The 21,711-nt window shown below is 38.2% G+C and overlaps 1 protein-coding gene across 1 annotated transcript in view; it reads left to right on the forward strand.

The window, feature by feature from the left end:
* The window catches only part of tusc3 (tumor suppressor candidate 3), a 380,924-nt gene that overhangs the window by 148,118 nt on the left and 211,095 nt on the right, over window positions 1–21,711 (forward strand). Inside the window, exon 6 of the mRNA XM_059989264.1 lies at window positions 584–673. Coding sequence (XP_059845247.1) covers window positions 584–673 — 90 coding nt within the window. The remainder of the gene's footprint in view (window positions 1–583; window positions 674–21,711) is intronic.

Below are 21,711 nucleotides of genomic sequence, written 5' to 3' on the forward strand. Positions count from 1 at the left end.
ATATTCCGTCTGGATAGCCTCCAACCTGATGGCATGAGCATCAATTTATTGAACTTCCAGTAATTGCTCCCCCCTCCCCCTCACCATTCTCCATTCCTATTTCCTTCTCTCACCTTATATCTTTACCTGACCATCACCTCCTTCTGGTACTCCTCCCTTTCTTCTATGGACTTCTATCATCTCTTGCCAAATTCCCCCTTCTCCAATCCATTATCAACTTTCCAGCTCTTTACTTCAGCCCTTCCCCCTCCCAGTTTCACCAATCACCTCCCACTTTGTCCTTCCCTCCCACCTTCTTACACTGACCTCTCCCCTTCATTTCCTGTTCTGAAGAAGGGTCTCAGTTAGAAACGCTGACTGTTTATTCATTTCCATATGTGCTGCCTGGCCTGCTGAGTTCCACCAGCACTTTGTGTGTATTGCTTTGGATCTCTAACATATACAGGTTTTGTCTTGTTTGTGAAGCTTAAGACTTTGCCACTTTCATTGTGATTAGAAAGTAGGATATAATTTTGTGAAATGAATGTGTCAATTATAAGGTCTAAAACATGGGAAGTCATAATGCCTTCTGATCTTTCCATAGTGTGTGGTATTTGCTATGACTTCTGGACAAATGTGGAATCACATTCGTGGTCCTCCATATGCTCATAAAAACCCACAAAATGGACAAGTGGTAAGTGCTTTACATTTGAAAAATATTCTTTCTAATTTATGGTTATCATTTTGGAATTATGGAACAGTTCTCTAATATTTCAAAGTAAGTTTACTTTGAACTTTGAACATTACTATTTATGGGATAAGTACATTAAACTGGTCATATGGGGTACTAGTTTTGAAAATTCATTGAAATACTTAGCTTGTTTTCTAGTGATAATGATCAAAAGAGTTCTAATGCATTGATGTGATACTCTCACAGCATATCTTGGTTTTGAGATGAGCACTGGAATTGCCCAGGCACAGAAGGTCCTGGACCTCTTTCCTAATAATAGTAATGAGAAGAGGACATGTCCCAGATGGTGAACCAATGCAATCACATTTGACTTATGTTTTTCATGAAGATAGTCACTAGTACCTCTGTGATACCTTGGCATGATTTCCTCTTCCTAGATGTAGGAGATGTGGTTTTGAGTTTGTAACTAAAGTTCCTCTCTACTAAGTGTTAAGACTTCATCAGTAGTATCCAAGATCTTTTTTTCCCCGCCCTAGGAGAAGTTCCATAGATCTATTTTATTTCCCTTGAGTCATGGTGAATTTTCTAACCCAAGGACATCTTATGTTTTCAGCAAATTAGCTACGGAATGTCCAAGCCATTTTCTTCACATAAGTGCAAGCACTTTCTAGTAAAGAAGCCAAGATATTGTCAGAGGTGCTAATTATGATGAATCTTAAGCAATCCAGATGATGTGTACACATTGCAGCTGATGTTGACTGGGAGTCATTGGATTGTTTTGTGAGGTGCTATCTGAAGAAAAATTGGCTTTGCAGAGTCTTTTAAGATCTTGAGTGTTTTTTTTTCTCTTGTGACAATATTCTTGTTATTAACATTGTTTGGGGGAAGACCAAATTAGGAGCTTGTCAGCACAACAGTCATTGATCTCTGTAAGGGTGCTGCATTTATGGATATTCTTGTAGTCTCTCACAGATGGTGATATAATCTAACAGGTGCTAGTGTGTGGATTGTGGATGTAGCCGTGAGTTTTGATAAGGTAGGTACTGAATAGTAAAAAAGCACTTTACCCAGCATCTTCATGTTCTCTTCTTGCTAGTCACGTGTGACTAAAATATTGTTTCTTTGCTGACACTAGCACTTTAATCAACTAGGAGTTTGTCTCCTATGTGATATTTTCAAGGTTGGACTTCTTTAGAAATCTACAAAGAGCTTCTAATCAGACACTGACGACTGACGGTTATTGATTCCACATACAATCTGAAGGGTCATGAGGCATTCACTTATCCTGCAAGAGGGGCCAGTGAGGCACCATACTAGCTTATTCTTAACAGTAAATTCCATTCCAAGAATTATGGTGCTTTTCTTCAGTTTTGGTCTTCTTCTTTCAGTTTGCATATATGAAGTAGGTACAACTCCTTATATGTACTTTGAGCTGGCCATCTCATGCCCATCAAATTGCACTGAAACGTATTTGATTTCATTCAACTTGGGAAAACTAAGAGCTTGCAAAGTTAGAGTTTGGTGAAGTAGTGGGAGGGAAGGTGAAGATTGGGTGAATGTTGCGGGCCAAAGGAAAGACAGTGGGAAGGACGCCTGTTGCAAGGAAGAAAGAAAGAGTCAAGTGGCAAAGTGCAAGAGAAAGGGAGATGGATGAAAGAACTAGAGGATGGGAATCTGAGGGAGCCTAGGAGGAAGCTGGAGAACACTGAATGAATGCCAATTAGGACTATGAGAACTAAGAATAATGTTAATAATATTAATGGTAAGATAGTGAGTGTCAGTGGTGAGAGGAAAGTGAATGAGAATATGAGAGTGGGGGAAAATGTGGAGAAAACAGTAGTCAAGGATATCTGTGTGTGAACCTGTATAGTGCATGCTTGGTTATATTCTTTGAAGAGCACCTTACTTTCATCTGACTGCTAATAATGCAGTAGAAACTCAATTTCCACTTGCCTTGGACTTCCTTGCCAATGATTCAGGCTTTCTACTGCCAAGTGCCTGTCATGAAATGAAGAAGTCAATAACGTGCATCAACAATATTTCAATTCTAGAATGTTAACTTTAGTATAATTATTTCTTTAAAAAAAACCTTATCTACCAGTCAATTTGACTTTCAGATGGAGTCTTTTCTTCAGCTACATCTGATAAAAATCAGTTTTGTCACAATTTAATTTGTTGATGCTGATAGTAACTAACAGTGGAAGTGCACTATGTTATGAATAGTAGATCCAATGACTACTGAAGTAACTCAGCAGGATGAGTAGCTTCTGTGAAGTTTCAGGTCTACACTCCTTTCCTGGACATAGTGTATCCTAATGATGTTGCCTCGTCAAAATCCAGGCTTGCAATCTTTTCTACTGCTGGCTTCACATCTTAGATGACTGATTGCAGACCCCAGTTACTGATATCTTCCCAGGATCTCTGGTAGTCACCCCTCACAATGATGAATCTACTGATCCATTGCACCCAAATCCTCTTCTGGTCACTGAAATCTACAATCACCAATTAACCTACTAGCCAGTGTGTCTGTGGACTGTGGGAGAAAACTGGATGCAGAGACAGGGTTTTGACTGTGCAGCCACCTATATCTTGGGCTTCTTGCAATAGTTAATTTTCCAGTCATGAGATCTCAAATGATGCATTTAATAGTTTACCGCAGACCAAGTGTTTAACAAGCATTTAGGAATGTATTGAAATTATTCAGCAATATTCTTATAACATTGTTGTGGGAGATTTAGGCTGCAAGGTTCATAAAGGGAAAACATTATATTTTAAGTATCCAATAATCTGGTGTAAATGTTATGTGGGTCTGTATGACCTACAGCTGTCCACTACCCCCAGTTCTGTACCCTAGCCAAAGATATTTATTTCTCTGTTTGCTTTACAGAGCCATTTAGGATGACAATAGGGAGACACAAAAAAGTAGAAAATAATGCCAATTCAATAATGCTACCAGATAGTGATCATGCTATCCCTTCTTGAACAGTTACAGTGACACTACTTATCTAAGGCATATTGTAACTTCTGTACATACTAGCTCAATGGTGTAAAGCTGCTGTCTCTTTGGCTGTCTCAAACTGTATGTCTAAATTAAACCAATATAGTGACGCTATTTCCAACAGAACAAATCGGGGCACCACGGTAACTTAGTGGTTAGCGCAACGCTATACAGTTCGGGTTGTGTGGATTTCAGAGTTCAATTCTGGTGCAGTATGTAAGAAGTTTGTATGTTTTCCCTGTGAACCATGTGGGTTTCCTCCAGATGCTCCAGTTTTCTCCCACTGTCCAATGACATACTGGCTAGTAGGTTAATTGGTCATTACAATTGTCCTGTCATTAAGCTGGTGTTAAATAGGTGGGTTCCTGGGTGGTGCAGCTTATTGGGCTGGAAGGGCGTGTTCTGCGCTGTATCTCTAAATAAATAAATAAAAACAGGTAAAGTAAAAACCATCCATTCTAGAGGAGTCTTCCACTCTCCACTTCTAACATTTTGTCTTTACCTATCACAGAAGTTTCACTAGTGCCTAATTGTAAGACTGGACTTGGAGATAATTAGATTTCAGTAAATCTGCAATGAATTTGTGTAACTTCACTTTTGGTTCGCAATTACATGCATGTCTATATTTTCTGACTCACTGTCAGCAATGTGCAGAACCATTCACCATCATTTCCTTTTGAAATGAAGTCTTGAATAAACAGTTATCTTTACTGAAAGTGCCAAAATGTTGGAATTCAGTCTTTTCCCAAAAATACCAAAAATACAAATTTTCTGAATTCCTAATACAACAATCCAATAATTTCTGTAATATTCACACCTCCACAATTATTAGGAATGGCTTGTTTAATAAAATTGAAAAATCAAAAATGCGTACATTTATGAAAAGTAAACTTATTGCTTTATTTTTAAGACTTAATTGCTTAATTAAAAATAAACCTATAAACAAAGTTGTTTTATAGGTCATTTCATAATATTTTAATAAGTACATAGCAGATTCATGCAACTGGATTCTATATCTTACAAAATGGAAATTCATTCTGCAGTTCCTCTGCATGAGCCTGTTTTGATACTCATGATTACATGACATGGCATTGCCCAGAATGACAGCTTTATAATGAGGAATTTTACTTGATGTAACCAGTAAATTCAGACTCCTGACATTAATGTCATTGCCTTCTGAGCAGCCAGCTATTTGTTACTGACATACAAAGCTTAAATAATGATATCACCATGTTAAATGACAGAGAAGGTCAGAATGGCATGGAAACCAGCTCTAATTATAAGTATTTTATTGATTGATTATACCCCATATAACTATGAATCATGAAGGACAATTGTGCACAACGCACCCTACCATATTAGCAAATCAGAAAAAGAACCCATCTTTCCAATTATTGACATTTTTTCTCACTTAAGTTTAAATCTAAAACCTGTTGATATAAATGTGATATATCAACCAATAATATATAAATTGCTAATTTGCTAATGTAACTATTAAAATTTGTACAGATTTTACTACAAATATCAATCTATTGGACCTTAAATATATATGCAACATAACTGAATTTCCAGAATTTGTTTGTTGTTTATATTAAAATATTTCAGATTTAAGAAGGTTCTACTTTCTGTGTTGAAGTGTTCTTTCTTGTATTGTGTATGCCAGTATTTAGGTACAATACCAATGCACAAATCTCAGTACATTTGCAACTGGAACTTTGGGGGGAAAGTCATGAACTTATTCTTAGTTAATATGCTGCAAATTACAGTATCAAAACAACTCTGCAAAGCGTTTACACTTACATCATTAGAAATCAAGAATAATTGACAGTTTCAAAGTAAAACCTAAGTTATAAATTGTGATTTCATTCAACTTTTCTGTGGAGTTGACATCTAACAAAACTTCTCATTTGAGAGTTTTTTTATATTGCTGCATTTGAAAATAGCATCATATTGTGTTACCTTCTTAGATCTAGAGCTGTTTGAGAAGGACAGTGAATCCTGATCTCATCAGTAAGGTGTATATTCATCAAATAAATGGAGAAAATTTGTAGAGTGTGCCATGGGTGGGACTTGAATGAATATGCCACGGTCGTCATCAGCTTCATTACAAACCTATGTGGAAGGGTGTGTGCCTTAAGAACATAACCAAACTAGAGGCTTAGATGACCCAGGAGATTCACAGTCTGCTGAGAGCTGATTCTGTGGTGTTTAAGACCAGTGATCTAAAATCCTACTGGGGGACCAGTTTCGACCTGTGGAAGACCACCATGAGTCCGAGAAGGAACCTCTATGTGAAGTTAGAGACACAACCAGATGCACAACAGCTATGGTAGGGTTTGCATACTATTATTTCTTCACAGCATAAATAGCAGTAATGCTTCACCCCTTGATGAGCTCAGCATCTTTTATGCATGATTTGAAAGGGAGAAGAACACCGTGCATGTATGAATCCCCACAGCATCTGTTAAAACTGTCTCAGAGATTGATGTCAGAACATCCTTTCAGAGGGTGAACCCTCACAAAGCTTCAGGCCCCAATGGTGTACATAGCAGGGTACTAAATAGATGTACTGACCAAATAGCTGAACTGTTCAAGAATATCTTCAGTCTCTTACAGCTGCTGTCAGAGGTTCCCTCCAGCTTAAAGAGGATATCAATCATAACAGAGCCCAAGAAGAGCACGGTGATCTGCTTCTAAGACACCCAGTAATACTCACATCTTCTGTGATGAAGTGCTTTGAGAAGTTTATCATGGCTAGAATTAATACTTTCAGAGCAAGGACTTAGACCTGCTGCATTTTGCTTAATTCCACAATAGATCTGCGTTCTCACTGCTCTCCTCTTAGCTTTGGGCCAGCTGGAGCAATGGGTCAAGCTGTTGTTTATCTGCGTTTAATACCACCATCCCCTGACTACTAGTAAATAAGCTTCAAAACCTGGGGCTGTGTACTATCCTCTGAAACTGGATGTTTGACTTCCTTAGAGGGAGTATACCATCAATGCGGATTGGTAGAAACATCTCCTCCTCGCTAACAGTCAATAGAAGAGCACCTCAAGGATGTACCTCTAGCCCACTGCTCTCTTCTCTCTACACTCAATGCCATCTATATATTCATTGATGATAACACTGTTGTTGGCGGAATGCCATCTGGTGCTGAGGAGGCATAGGGGAATGAGATAAAACAGTTAGTTGAATGGTGTTGCAACAACAACCTTACACTCACATCAGTAAAGTCAAAGAGTTGATTGTTGACTTCCGGAAAAGAGATGTCAGTCCTCATTGAGGGGTCTGTGGCGTAAAGGTTAGCAGTTAAAAGTTATTGCGTGTCATCAGTTCAAAGGATCTATCCTCTGGGCCCAGTACATTGATACAAACACAAAGGCATGCCAGTGGCTATACTTCATTAAGAATCTGACATGATTAGCTATGTCACCAAAGATTCTAGCAAACTTCTACAGATTACAGTGCAGAGAATTCTGATTGGTTCCTTCACTGCCTGGTATGGGCTCTAATATGCAGGATTGAAAAAGGTTGCAGTGATTGTCGACTCACTCAAGTCCATCGTAGGCATAGCTCTTTCCACCATCAAGGACAAATTAAAAAGAAGGCAGCACCCATCAATAAGGACCCTCATCATCTGACACATGCCCTCTTCTCACTACTGCAGTTGGGGAGGAGGTACAGGAGCCTGAACATCCATGCACAATGTTTTAGGAACAACGTCTTTTCCTCTACAGTTAGATTTCTGAATGATCCATGAGTCCATGAACCACTACCTCACTTAAATTATTTATTTAGTTTCTAACTTAAAATAATCATTATGTCTTGCACTGTAATGCTGCCACAAGAGAACAGTTTCATAACATATTGTATGTCTGATTTTGATTCTAAAGTTGTATAGTTGTTTGCTCAATGGTTAATAAATGGCCTTTGGTATTGTTGAAGATAGAGTTACTTTGTGAGATATTGAGTCAAATCAGTTATTTTTCTGCCGAGTTAATCAGAATGCATCATATCACTGTAACTTTAAAAGTGGGCATTCTGTTGGTGCACTCTTCTGTCTGTTTCATTTTTACAGCTGATTCATCTACAGGTGGTGGTCACTATAACAAAGGCCAATATTTATTGTCTATCTCTCATTGCCTTTGGGAAATTAGTGGTGAGATGCCTTCTTGAACTGCTCTAGTCCTTCCAATGAACATTCTCTCTCTGCATTGAGTCAGGATTTCTAAGAAGCAAATCTAGCAATGTTGAAGAATGATGGTGTGAGGTTTGGAGGATCTGAGTGGTGTTCTTATTTGTTTCCTTCTGCTGGCTGATAAAGGTTGAGTATCTGAGAGATGTTGTGAAAGTAGTCTTGAAAATCTTGAAAGTAAGTGCAGTGCATTTTGTAGTTGGTGCACAGTGCTAGATCCTGATAAGTAGTGAACATGGCGGAACTTGAGTCAGACACACAGTTCTTTTATTTATGAGGCACATAAAATATATATCAGTGTTCATTATTAACCTTAACTATTAAATATCTACTGTTTAAAAATGTGCTAAATCTGGTGAGCACAACATACTTTGGATGCCTGGTATCCATGGTTTGTTTTGGCATGTGTTCTTCTTCCTCTTCCTCGGCCTGTTCCTCCTGTTCCTCCTCCTCCTGTTTCCACCTTTTCCATCCATCTTCTATGCATTTTGGCAAAAAGTTCTTGAGCATGCCTATGACCCGTTTCTTCTCTACCAATACTCTCCTGTCAAATCAATGTGCAGAATTGAGTCTCCATTTCAGAGTCAAGTGATAGGCTTACAAATGACATGACCTATCCAAGTGGCTGACTGCAAGTAGGGCCACTATGCTGAGTTGGAAGAGGATACTGATGTTGGCTTGCCTTTCCTTCCAGTGGATTTAGAGGATTTTGTGGATGCTGAATGGTAGCTGAAAGCTACCTTGTGCATGCCATAGAGACAGGAATCAAAAATGTCCAGCACATGATAAGCTTTGTGCCAGCACGGTTGTTCTTCAAAAATTCTTTGAAGTATTCTTTTAATCTTGGGCATGATGTTAAAAGCAGAATGGATCTTCAGACACATTTTTCCTTAAACGAACCAGTGGCTGTGCTCAGGTATTGAATATGATGGTGAATTTCATCACCTGTGTCTTGTTCCAGAGATATAGAAAGTGATCCACATTTTCCAGTTCTCTGTTGTAAGCCTCTTATTCATGGTGGGCAATGTTGTACAGAAGAGGAGTCATTGTTTTGATGACGTAAAGTATGAAGACCCATTTTCTCAAATTCTTTAATGAAGCACCAATGATATCATGGAGCTCAGCCTTTGTGTATGTGAAAACTACAGCATTGTCTGCAACTAATAGATACTATTAGTAGTTGCTGCTGAGATTTGTGTAACCTTGGTTCTGGAATGTGTTTTCCATAGGTTGAATGGCTTAAAAAATCATTGCTTCTGTAAATTAGTTCTATTCTCAAGGGAAGTCTGCTGGAGGCAAATGCAACATTGTTGCAAGGATTGAAGAAAGAGTTGCAGCAAGGACAGCCTTGCAGTAATCAGTACCGTCTATCTTAAGACTTGAGATTGTGGAAATAGAGAACTTCTACGAATTTCTTACTGGGAAGAATTGTGAAATTGATGGCCGTCAAATTGAATTCAGTCAGGCATATATTACATTCACTTAAGCCTTTATGCAGTTCTACATGTATGGTAGGCACAAAGTTCCTCATTGTTTCACACAAGGTTATTAATAATTAAGTGATGAGTCTACAGTTTTTTCACAATTCCTGATGGTTTTTTTCTCTCTATATATTCTTCTGTAGCATATAAACATGCAGCAAAGTTGTACCTGATCTGCCTTTTAAAATTCTCTGCCTCTGATGGCTTTCTGTAAAGTCCATTCAATAAAAATGTCTTTAACTTTTCCAGTGTATATTAAAATTAAGCAGATAATATACATAATTGTATATTCATCTATTAGGTCACTCCTTAGACTCCTGTACTCCAGACAAAACAATCCAAAATTGTTCAATCTCATAACACTCTCTAATCCAGGCAACATCCTCATGGGATTTATTTTTTCTAAATGTACACTTGGTAGATTTAATTTAATTAAAGTTTGTAAATTGATTTTAATTAATGTTATTACAGCATGACATTTATTGACAAGTTTGGTTATTAAAGTTACTAAAAACCATAAGCCAAAGCAATACGAATAAATTATAGCCTAAGACATAATCTTATACAAGACTTTGAAAAAGCATTTTCTTACTAAGTGATATAATCAGGCTCAAGTATAAGCCTAGCATGTGAAGCCTGTGCTTGTTTTTTGAAATGCCACGATTCCTATCCTTGCTCTTGATGCTTGTTAAACAACAAAAAACTTGCTCACACATGCAAGAAGTTGAAAACTGCAGCAAAATGTTCATTGCTTTCCTATGAATTACAGGATAATCTTCTTTCACAGAAATCTAGAACTTGTCCAGGGACAGGCTAGTAAATGTCATTGGGAGGCAGAGGCTGACATCACAGCCCAAGTTGTGCGAGTCCATTCAATACTAGGAAAATGCACTTCACACTCCTCATAACCCTACCGTCTTCCCCACCATGCAGTACAGCACTCGCCCATTATCAATGGCCTACCTATCCTGCATCAAAAACTGAGACTGAGTACGGTTTGTCTGCGCACTGCCATACTGAGCTGAGAGACCTCTAACAAGATTAGTAATGGGGCTGGGAGATAATTTCCCCTGCTCATTTTCAAAATACTGGTTTGGGATCTTTTCTTTTTCTTTTTACCATATTTTTATTCAGAGAAAAAACAAGATTTACAGAGTGCAACACATAGATACATCCCAACATAAATTGTGTACATTCATATATTGTAATAAAATTGATCAAAACATTATAGCATTTTGTTATACATATAATAGCATGTTATAGCATAAAGGTATACCACTCTGTAATCAAAAATTTAAAGATAGGTCATACATCATAAAAGATATTTTTTATATGAAAAAAAGTCAACCCCCTACCAACTACCAAAGAAAAAAGCTGATGGATGATAATGGATAATTAGAAAAAAAAAACATATTTGCTTAAGAAGAGAAGGTAGAAATATACATAAAAGTCTGTGCACTATTAAACTTTATAAATTGGAAAAGTAATTTAGGAAAGGTCCCCAGATATCATAAAAAGATTGTTTCGAATTTAAGACTGAGCAGCAGATCTTTTCTAAATTTAAATACGACATAATATCACGTAGCCATTGAAGACGTGTAGGAGGGGTAGACCCCTTCCATTTAAGCAAGATTGCTGTTCTTGCTAAAAGAGAGGTAAAAGCTAAAACCTGTAGGTTAGCTGTATTTAAAATTATATCTTCATTTGCAATAATACCAAACAAGGCAGAAAGGGGATTTGGGTCAAATTGGGCCCTAAAAAGGTGTGAGAAGGTATGGAAAACTTCCCGCCAAAACTTTTCCATTTTAGGGCAAAACCAAAACATATGAATTTAAGAGGCATCAGCAGAGTTGCATTTATTACAAAGTGAAGAAACGTTTGGATAAAAACTGGACAGCTTCTGTTTAGAAATGTAAGCTCTATGAACCACTTTAAATTGTAGAAGAGAATGACGGGCACGGAAAGATGATTTATTACCCCATTTAAGAATTTTATTCCAAGGGATCTTTAATGCCCACCTGAACATGCAAGCAGAATCTTAATTCGATGTTCCAGTCAAGAAATAGCATGCAAAACAACAGAGCATTTCCTCACTAATATTTTGTAGCCTTTGGGCTTATTTTCAGTGTGGAATTTCTCAAAAAGACACTGTTGACTAAGTCAGTAATGCTCCAACTTTATAAAATACTTATCAGAACTTAAAAAGTGCCTTTATTATCAAGGACAGGCGCAAAACAAAGAGAACCATAGAACCCATTCATAGAAAAACAAAAACCACCCTCCTACCACATTAAAAAAATCATGCAAACAGCAGAAAAAAAAGAGTGAAAAACATAGAATATAAGACACAAAAGCTGAAGAGTTCAGAGGCATATTCAGTTCAGCTTGGTGTTTATTATCTGCATTCCACCCTGATTCAAAGACACCCAAAATGGCAAATATAAAAGGACCAGAAAACAGAAACATAATGGAACATAAACTGCAGAGTCCAATCCTCAAACAGCATCAATTAAACCTTGCCTAAGACTTCGTCCTCTGGCACCATCCTCTGACAACATCGAGGGAGACAGACTATTCGAATGTAGGGACGTTCCTCCAGGAGTAGTGAGCGCGAGGGAAAGAGAGAGTCTATCACATGCAGACACCTTCTTCCAGTAGCAAAGAGCAAGAGACTCGTAGATGGCGCTGGACACCCGCTCACATCTTGATGATTTTAATTTTTCTCAATGCTTTAATCAGTGAGAAACAGGAGTCAATCATGGGCTAATGCCCTGTCTCCTGGCTTCTTGGCTTCGAGATTGGACACTTTGCTTGAAGCCTCATGGAGCACCCTCATGAGCAGCAAAGTACCAGATTGCTCAATCGGCCCATTAACACACCACCAAAATGTAGGTCATTGGCTCCACATTTGAAAGAAAAAGGTGGTGTAAAGGAAATGAAATGGATGGAAAACCTTGATCATTCTTCCAAAGAGGTGCTACCAAATAAACGTCATTGAAATAATCTCCTTTAATTTCAACAGATGAGGAAGTAATTGGAAATGACATTAATTTTGAACACTTTCTTTTTGATCCTGCAAACCACAAATGACTGCTGTCTCTGTCTATTTTTCTCACTCTGGCTTTTGCAAATTTTCTACCTAATGTTCTACCAATCTAATTGTTTTATATTCATTGTTACTTTCAAGGTGTGATATATGAATATGTATTGAATAAACATTTTTGCATGACTGAAGTGTAACTCTGTTTCTCTGTCCATAAATGCTTCCTGACATTGGATTATGGCCCATATATATCAGCTATTAAGGGCAGTTTATCAGAGATCCTTTACCATAAGAAACTTTCATAGTTAACCGTCACAGCATTGTACAGTATGTACCGTACTTCAATTGTAAATTAGCTGCTACTCTAAGTGAATTATGTAATACTCCAGAGTACAAAGACAAAAAGAATCTAAGACACTCATTAAACAATTACTTTGCAAAGTGACATTCATAAGATTTTCAGTTATGTAAAAATAAATGTTGATTTTCTGCTAATGAATAATGCAGTAAAATATTAGAATGCAATTAATAATTCTACATTAATTCTAGAATGCACTGGAAATTTAAAAAAAACACTTAGTTTCAGTGCACCATGATCAAAATTTGTTCTTTTTTCCCAGATGAAATGAGGTATTCATCAGCTATTTCTAGATTATTTTGCATCATTCCATAAATTCAGCTGGACACTAAGTGGGTTGCAATTACACTCTAATTACAGTCTTCATGTTCTGAGCTAATAGTTTGTCTCTTGCCTCACATTGTGCTGAGAGAGAACATAAATTGGCACTCCAAAGCCAGGATAATGTTTCCAGCACGGTATAAGACTCAGACACTTATTAGGTATAATTATAGATTAATATGGTCATAATGGAATCTTTGCCTATTGTTCCACAGTTGCTTAAATATTAAAATTGGAGTAAATATTTTGCACACAAATCTAGTAATAGGAGAATAATGAATGGTCAAACTGAAGAAAGATTTACTTGCAGAAGTAACTGTACAGCAGTTTCACAAATAAACCTCTCAGATTTCAGAGAGAGAGAAGACAATAAACAATCCAGAATGGACAGCTAGAAATTTATCTTTAACTCAATTTATTATAGCTAGTTCAGGATTAGAAATTAGCAACCGTAAGAAAAATAGACTGATTTTCACTGCACTCTCAGCTGGAGAATATTAACGTTAGAAGAACAGGCCAGTTGCTGTCTATCTGGAAAAACTTAATCAAGCACTCATTTATTCCTAACTGACTCGGCGGTATAGATTTCATATACATTTTAATTTCCATTCAACAGATAGCATGTTAAATGTTCTGCCATTCAATAGCTTACTTCAATAATCAAAGCGGAATATACTGGAGTTCCTCAGAAAGTCAGGTAGCAGGTGTAAAGAGAGAAGCAGTTAAAGTTTTGGACATTTCTACTACTTTTGCAACCTTCAAATTCAGTAAGAGCAGATGTGAAACATTCCAAAACTTTATGAGTTTGTTGATTCAATGGTAATTGAATTGATATTCTGGGATGTGGATTTCAGACTTGGTAATAGTGTGATCACTTGAGTCAAGTATGATATTCACTAAGGGCTTGCACACTGGTGGGTCCTTAAGTGGCTGTAGAGGCTGATCTGGGATCCACGTATTATGGTACAGTGTGCACAGAGTACACTGTAAGTGATGGCTATGGCTAGTGGTTGGGTCTTATGGTTGTTCTTTCATCGCTATCGTAGCTGCTGCTTGTTCTCTATGCCACAACGGTTGCACAGCTTCCTCTTGACCAGATTTCCTTCAGGTGTATTTATTGAGTGCAATGTCTTCCCAGTTTTTAGATGTAATGTTGAATTTCTTCAGCTGATTATGATGTTGTCTTGAAGTGTTTCCTTTGCTCACCAGGGGTTTGCTGACTTTCCTTTAAACGGTCGTAAAGGATATGTTTGTGATAACTTGAGTTACACATCCCAATGACATGACCTATCCATCAGAGTTGGTGTTGCTTTATTGTGGTGGTGATGCTTTTCATATTGACCTTTTCCTGTTCGCTGATGCATCTGTCCTTCCAGATTTTCAAAATCCTTCATAAGGCTCTTTGGTGGAATTGTTACCATCAAAATGCCACCAGTCTTCGTATTTTTACTTGATAGATTACTAATCATAAATCTTTCTTTCTGAGATGTCCTGAACTATCCAAATTGATGTGCTGACTCCCAACAACATGAGGCATATTTGGAATTTCTGCATTTCCTTTAAATTATTCCAGTATATTCTAGTTCACATTGCAGTCTCTTTCCATTGAGATTTGTGTGGTCAGTGGACAAGCATATTTCATACAATGAAATAAAAGATATTTTTAGATATGTTGATAAAAATATTATACATATTGTGCTCCTTGAACTTGATAATCATTTGTACAGCTATGTGGAAAAACATCTAAGGTTATGGCAAATGGTCAAAACAATTTTTGCATAGTTCAGCCAAAAATATTAAATATCATAAATGCAGCCTTTTTGTGGATTCTTTTTGACAGCATTTAACTCATATTAAAAGATCTCAGGTGTCAAATCTGTGCCCCTAAATGTATAAGATTGTGCAATGAAAACTGCCAGACGACATTTCTAGTGAGAACAAGACCTGCCAGCTATTGTCAAGATCAAAAAGGAAAAACCTCTCTGAGGAATACACATTGCAAACACTGCATTCTCTTAGGAGCTGATTGTAATAAACCACTAAACAGTCTATTTTATCTCTCTCGGCACAATCGACTGGTAAATGAATGGCTTGATGATTTTTCTTGGAGACATCATTTGATGTTTGATGCTGACTGAGCAGTAATACCTCCTAGAAGTAATGAACTTTGTTTCTTTGCAAATAACTCAGCATACCCTCATGTTCCCATACAAAAATAAATAAAAGTTACAATTTATGAAATGTTGGATATTTTTGTTTAAGATCATTCAGAAAGCATCAGAATAAATCTGCATTGTTATTAATTCTGAATGTTTAGAGAGCATGAATCCATGAAAGAAAGTACTTTTTCCAAATCATAAGGCTGTGAACATTTTATTATATTTTCATTATGCTTCATGTTCTTAAAAATTTGTAATGACCTTCAGATCTTAAAGCTTATAATAACAGTTTGAGAGCTTTTTTTCATTCAAGATTGTTTATGTCATTTCCAGTAAAAGAAAATGAAATAATTATTACTCCAGATCCAATGCAGCATATGAAAAGGAACTAAGATAAAGAACACAATAATAATAAAATATATAATAAGTATAAACACATAAGATAGTTTATATACATTGATTGATTATATCTACATAATATGACACCAGGTTCAGGAATGTCTGTACATAAGGTAACATTGATAGGAAATTACAAAGTAGTGGTGGTACGTGGGTTAGTGTGTGGTGTTGATCAGCGTTACTGGTTGGTGAAAGTAGCCATTTTTGAGTCTGGTGGTTCTCATGTGGACGTAACGTAGCCTCCTCCCTGATGGGAGTGGGACAAATAATTAATTAGCAGAGGGTGGGATCTTGCTGGCCTTTTTGCAGCATCTTTCTCTTTATGCATATATCTTTGAAGACAGATAGACTGGTGCCAGTGATGCATTGGGCAGTTTTGATTACCAGTTGTAAAGCCTTCCTGTTCACTGCAGTGCGGTTTCTGTATTATACCATGATATAACATGTAAGGATGCTCTCTGCTGTGCATCTAAATGAAGTCTTAAGTATTGATGTGCATAGTCGAGCTCTGTTCAGCCTCCTCAGAAAGTAGAGGCATTAGTGAGCATTCTTGCTGTATCAGAGGGAAATGAGGAAATAACTGCATTCTGTGTTTCATGGAGCCTTAATTCTCTCACGACACGCCGGATATGTTGATAAGACCCGAGGGCTTCTTGATACATTGAATAAACCAGACTGCTGATTCAGAGAAAGCAAAAGGTAGGGGTCTGTGTTTCATGATGAACTCACTGTGGTGCTCGGATGTTGTGTTCTTGTTACAGTATAGTTCTGCCAACCTGGTAAAGTCTCAACCATTCTACTTACCAAGAGAGTTCTCCTCCATGATCCTAACCACTAAAACCCAATGTTAAGAAGGTACTTGAGGTATTGATAGCCACCATCAGCAAACAAAAAACAATCTACCCCGATGCCTTTCAAATCATTGTTAGGGACTTCAGTCAACTTATTTGAAGAAATTTCTTGCCCAATTATCATCAACGTATCACTGGCAGCACCAGGGGATCTAACACTTGACTATTGCTATACTACTATTAGGAATGCCTACTGTTCCATGTCTAGACCATATTTCAGGAAATTGGGTTACTTGGCTGTCCTTCTACAACCTGACAGAGGCTAAAGAGCAAGTCTCCAGGGATAAGGACAACAAAGAGGTGGCCTTGAGAGGCAGAAGAGCAGCTACTGTTTGCCTTGAGTCGTGGACTGGACCATGTTCAGGGACTCACCAGAGGATCTGAGAAAATGCACCATAGTTGTCACAGACTTTATAAAAATAATCGTAGATGACTGTGTCTGCTCAAAATCAATCAGGGTCTTCCCCAACCAGAAGCTTTGAATGAACCGTAATAGCTGCAATCTACTGAGGTCTATCTGCTGAGTGGTATTCAAGTCTGGCAACCAAGTTAACATGCCGAAACGACTGGCATCCTGTCGTACTTACCTCAATAATAAGCAATTGCTCTGAGAGGCTGGTCAAAGATTACATCTGCAGCTTGCTAGCACCCAAACTGGACCTCCTACAAGTCACCTAACGACACAAACGACTGACAGACGATGCAATAGCTACTGCTCTACATACCGTCCTTACCTATTGGGAGAAGAAGGATGCTTATGTGAGAATGCTGTTCTTGGACTACAGTTCAGCATTCAACACCATAGTTCCATCCAGGCTCGACAAGAAGCTTAGAGACCTTGGCTATGACCCTGGCTTGTGCAGCTGGATCCTGGATTTCCTGTCAGATTGCCAACAGATGGTAAGAGTGGGCTCTCTCATGTCCACCCCTCTGATTCTTAAAGCAGCAGCCCCTCAGGGCTGTGTACTGAGTCCCCTCCTTTACTCCCTGTATATCCATGACTGTGTCGCCACCCACAGATCTAATCTGCTAATTAAATTTGACGATGACACTACATTGATAGCCTTATGTCAAACAATAACACTGTGACCTACAGGCAAGACGTCATCTCTCTGACACAGTGGTGTCAAGAAAACAACCTCTCCCTCAATGTCGCAAAAACAAAGGAGCTGGTTGTGGATTATAGGACGAGTGATGATGGGCACGGGCTAACTGACATCAATGGATCTGGGGTTGAGAGAGTAAACAGCATTCACATCACGGAGGACCTCATGTGGTATGTACACACCAGTGCCTCTTTCGCTTCAGATGGTTGAGGAAGTTTGGTATGGACCTCCAAATCCTGAGAACTTTCTACAAGGCCACAATTGAGAGCACCCTAATTGGCTGCATCACTGCCTGGTATGGGAACTGTACCTCCCTTAATTGCAGGACTCTGCAGAGAGTGGTGCGGACAGTCCAGTGCATCTGTAGTCGTGAACTTCCCATGATTCAGGCCATTTACAAGGAAAGGTGTGCAAAAAGGGCATATAGGATTATTGGGGACCAGAGTCACTATTTCAGCTTCTACCATCCAGGAAATGGTACCGCAGCATAAAGACCAGGACCAAAAGGCTCTGGGACAGCTTCTTCCACCAGGTCATCAGACTGATGAACTCATGCTGATTTGAGTGTACTGTAAATTACATTAACTGTTCTATTTATTATAAATTACTCTGATTGTACATTGCACATTTAGACAGAAATGTAATGTAAAGATTTTTACTCCTCATGTCTGTGAAGGATGTAAGAAATAAAGTCAATTCAATTCAATTGCAAGAAGACCAGGAACAATCTCCAGAAAGCCATCCCACATACAAAGTGGTAATTCCAGAAGGATGCTTGACAGCTGTGGCAGGGCTTGAATGCTATTACATCCTACGAAGTCAAACCAAGTGATCTAGGTGACAACAAAGTTTTGCTATTGGATGAGCTCAATGTCTTTTATGCTTGCTTTGACAATCAAAACATGGGGGCACCTTCACGAACTCCACAGGTCCTGATGCCCCTGTGATTTTAGTCTCTGCGACCGATGTGAGCACATCCTTTATGAGGGTGAATCCATGGAAAGCATCCAGCCCAGGTGGGGTACCTGGCTGAATACTAAAGACCTATGCTGATTAACTGGCTAGAGCATTTACTGAGATCTTTAACCTCTCACTTCAGCAGTTTGAGGTAGCCACCTGCTTCAAGCAAACTTCAATAATACCAGTGCCTAAGAAGTACATGGTAACGTGCCTCAATGGTTATTGTCCTGTAAAACTTATGTCCGCTGTGATGAAGTGCTTTGAGAGGTTGGTGATGTAACATATCAGCTACTGACTGAGAAGTGACATGGGTCTGCTCTGGTTTGCACACATCAGAGTGGTCTTCATTTATGACAGTTTGGCATTCAATACTATGATCCCCTCAAAACTAGTTTTATAAAAAAGCTTCACGACCTGGGCCTCAATACCTCCTGGTGCAACTGTATCCTCAATTTCCTCACTTGCCCCAGCCAGTTCTGATTGGCAAAAATATCTCTTCCCCAATCACCATTAACACAAAAGGATTCCCTGTCACCATTATCACCAAAGGTTGTGTGTTTTAGCCATTTGCTCTGCTCGCTTTATACTTAAGACTAAGTACAGCTCCAATGTCATATTTAAGATTGCTGATGACACCACTATCTTTGCTGACTCAATGGTGGTGACAAATCAGTATATAGAAGGGAGATTTAAAATCTGGCTAAGCGGTGCCACAACAACAATGTCAGCAAAACCAAGGAGGTGCTTATTGATTAAAGGAGGAGGAAACCAGAGGTGCATGAGCCAGTCCTCATCAGGGGATCTGAGTTGGAGAGAGTCAGCAACTTTTAATTCCTCGGTGTTAACATTTCAGAGCATCTGTCCTGGATATCCAGCATGTAGTCCAATTATGAAGAAAGCACAGCAGTGGCTCTACTTTAAGCAATTTCCAAAGATTCAGCATGTCATCTAAATCTTTGATGAACTTCTATAGATGTGTGGTGGAGAATACACTGAGTGGTTGCATCGCAACCTGGTATGGAAATGCCAATGATTAATGCCAAAAGCCTACAGAAAGAAATGGATATTTCACAGGTCACGCCCTCCTCACCATTGGGCACATCTATATGAAGAGCTGTCACAGGAAAGCAGCATCCATCATCAAGGTCATGCTCTCTTCTCGCTGCTGCCATCAGGAAAGAGATACAGGAGGCTAACGACCCTTACCACCACATTGAAGGAACAGTTATTACCCCTCAACCATCAGGCTTTTGAATCAGTAGGTATAACTTCATTCAACATCACTCGCCCCATCACTGAACCATTCTCATAACTTATGGACTTGTTTTCAATTAATCTTCATCTCATGTTCTTAATATTTATTGCTTATTTATTATTAGTAGTAGTAATATATTTTTTTCTTTAATTTTGTATTTGCAGTTTGTTGTCTGTTGCACATTGGTTGTTTGTCCTGTTGAGTGCAGTCTTCAATTGATTCTATTGTGTTTCTTGTGCTTACTGTGATTGCCCATAAGAAAATGAATCTCAGGGTTGTATATGGGTGACATATATGTATTTTGAACTTTGATTTTGTAGAATGTGTTCTGGGACCATAAGAGGTTGTGTGAGATGTGCACTCCAGGGAGTTTGAAACTGCTCAGTTTCCACTGCTGTGCCACCAATGTAAAGAGGGGTGTATGTAGTGTAAGTTCTTCTGAAGCTGATGGTGTGAATTTGGATCAAGATGAAATGATAGTTTTTACAACTAATGCTATTGTAAAGCATTTGACAAGACTATATTTTTGTATTTTTCAATGTAATCACAGATTTGTATTTAAGGGGCAACTTCTACCATAATACATTTTAGGACTATTTTTGGAGTGTCTAGCTCAGAATGTGGCATTAGGGAGGGCAGATCAGGGATTACTGAGATAACACAGAAGTTGTTTGGGATATTTCATGGTTTCAACAGAAATGTAGTGTCCAAAGATCAGAGCTGAAAGTTTATGTTTGTGGCAAGGGTACTTCAGTTTCACCTGGTTTACAGCATTATGAATTGCGATGTATTTCAGGAAAATATAAATAAGAAGATGGACTAGGCAGACATATGGCAGATAAAATTTAATGCAGAGAATCATGAGGTGATTCAGTTTGGTAGAAAGAATGAAAAGAGATAATACGATAAATGATACAGTTTTAAAAGGGGTGAAAGAGCATAGCGCCTGAAGATATGAGTGCACAAGTTATTGAACATCACAGGACAGGTTATGAAAATGATTTATAAAGCTTACACAATTCTGAACTCTTGATAAAGACATAGAGTATAAAAACATGGAAGGCATACTGAACCTTAATAAAATAATGGTCCAGCCGCAGATGAAGTATTGTGCTCAGTTATGGTTGCCTTATTATAGGAAGGATATTGGGTAAGGCCAGGAAAGGCTTACTTGGTTGCTTCATGGGTTCATGGGATGAGGTACTGCAGATGTAAAGATACGTTTCTTTGTAAAAACAAAACTGAGAGTTCAGATAGTAATGTAGAAAATGATGAGGGATATATATAGTGTTAAAGTGAAAACAGTTCTCTACAAAGTCATCTAAATTAATTACAAATATAAAACACACACTAATTGATTGCATAAGTATTCATCCCCCTTTAATATGACACACCAAATCATCACTGGTGCAGCCAGTTGGTTTTAGAAGTTGAATGATTAGTTAAATGGAGATTTGTTTTTGGAGACCCGTGTGCAGTCAAGGTGTTTCAATTGATTGCAGGAAAAATACACCTGTATCTGGAAGGTGTATCTCCAACTGCTGGTTGAGTTGGTATCCTGACAAAAACTACACCATGAAGCAAAAACTACAGCACTGTGGGTGTACTTACACCTCAGGGACTGCAGCGGTTCAAGAAGGCCACTTATCTCCACCTTCTAGGGCAACTTGAGATGACAATAAATGCTGGCTTAGCTGACGACATCCACATCCTATAAATGTATAAATAAAAAAATGAAGACAAAAGAATAAGCCAGGTAACTCTGTGAAAATGTTATTGAAAAGCACAAGTCAGGAGATGCGTACAAGAAAATTTCCAAGTTACTGAATATCCCTTGGAGTATAGTTAAGTCAATCATCAAGAAATGGAAATAATGTGGCACAGCTGTAAATCTGCCTACAGTAAGCCGTCCTCA

This window comes from Hypanus sabinus, chromosome 14 (assembly GCF_030144855.1).
Source record: "Hypanus sabinus isolate sHypSab1 chromosome 14, sHypSab1.hap1, whole genome shotgun sequence".
NCBI lineage: Eukaryota > Metazoa > Chordata > Chondrichthyes > Myliobatiformes > Dasyatidae > Hypanus > Hypanus sabinus.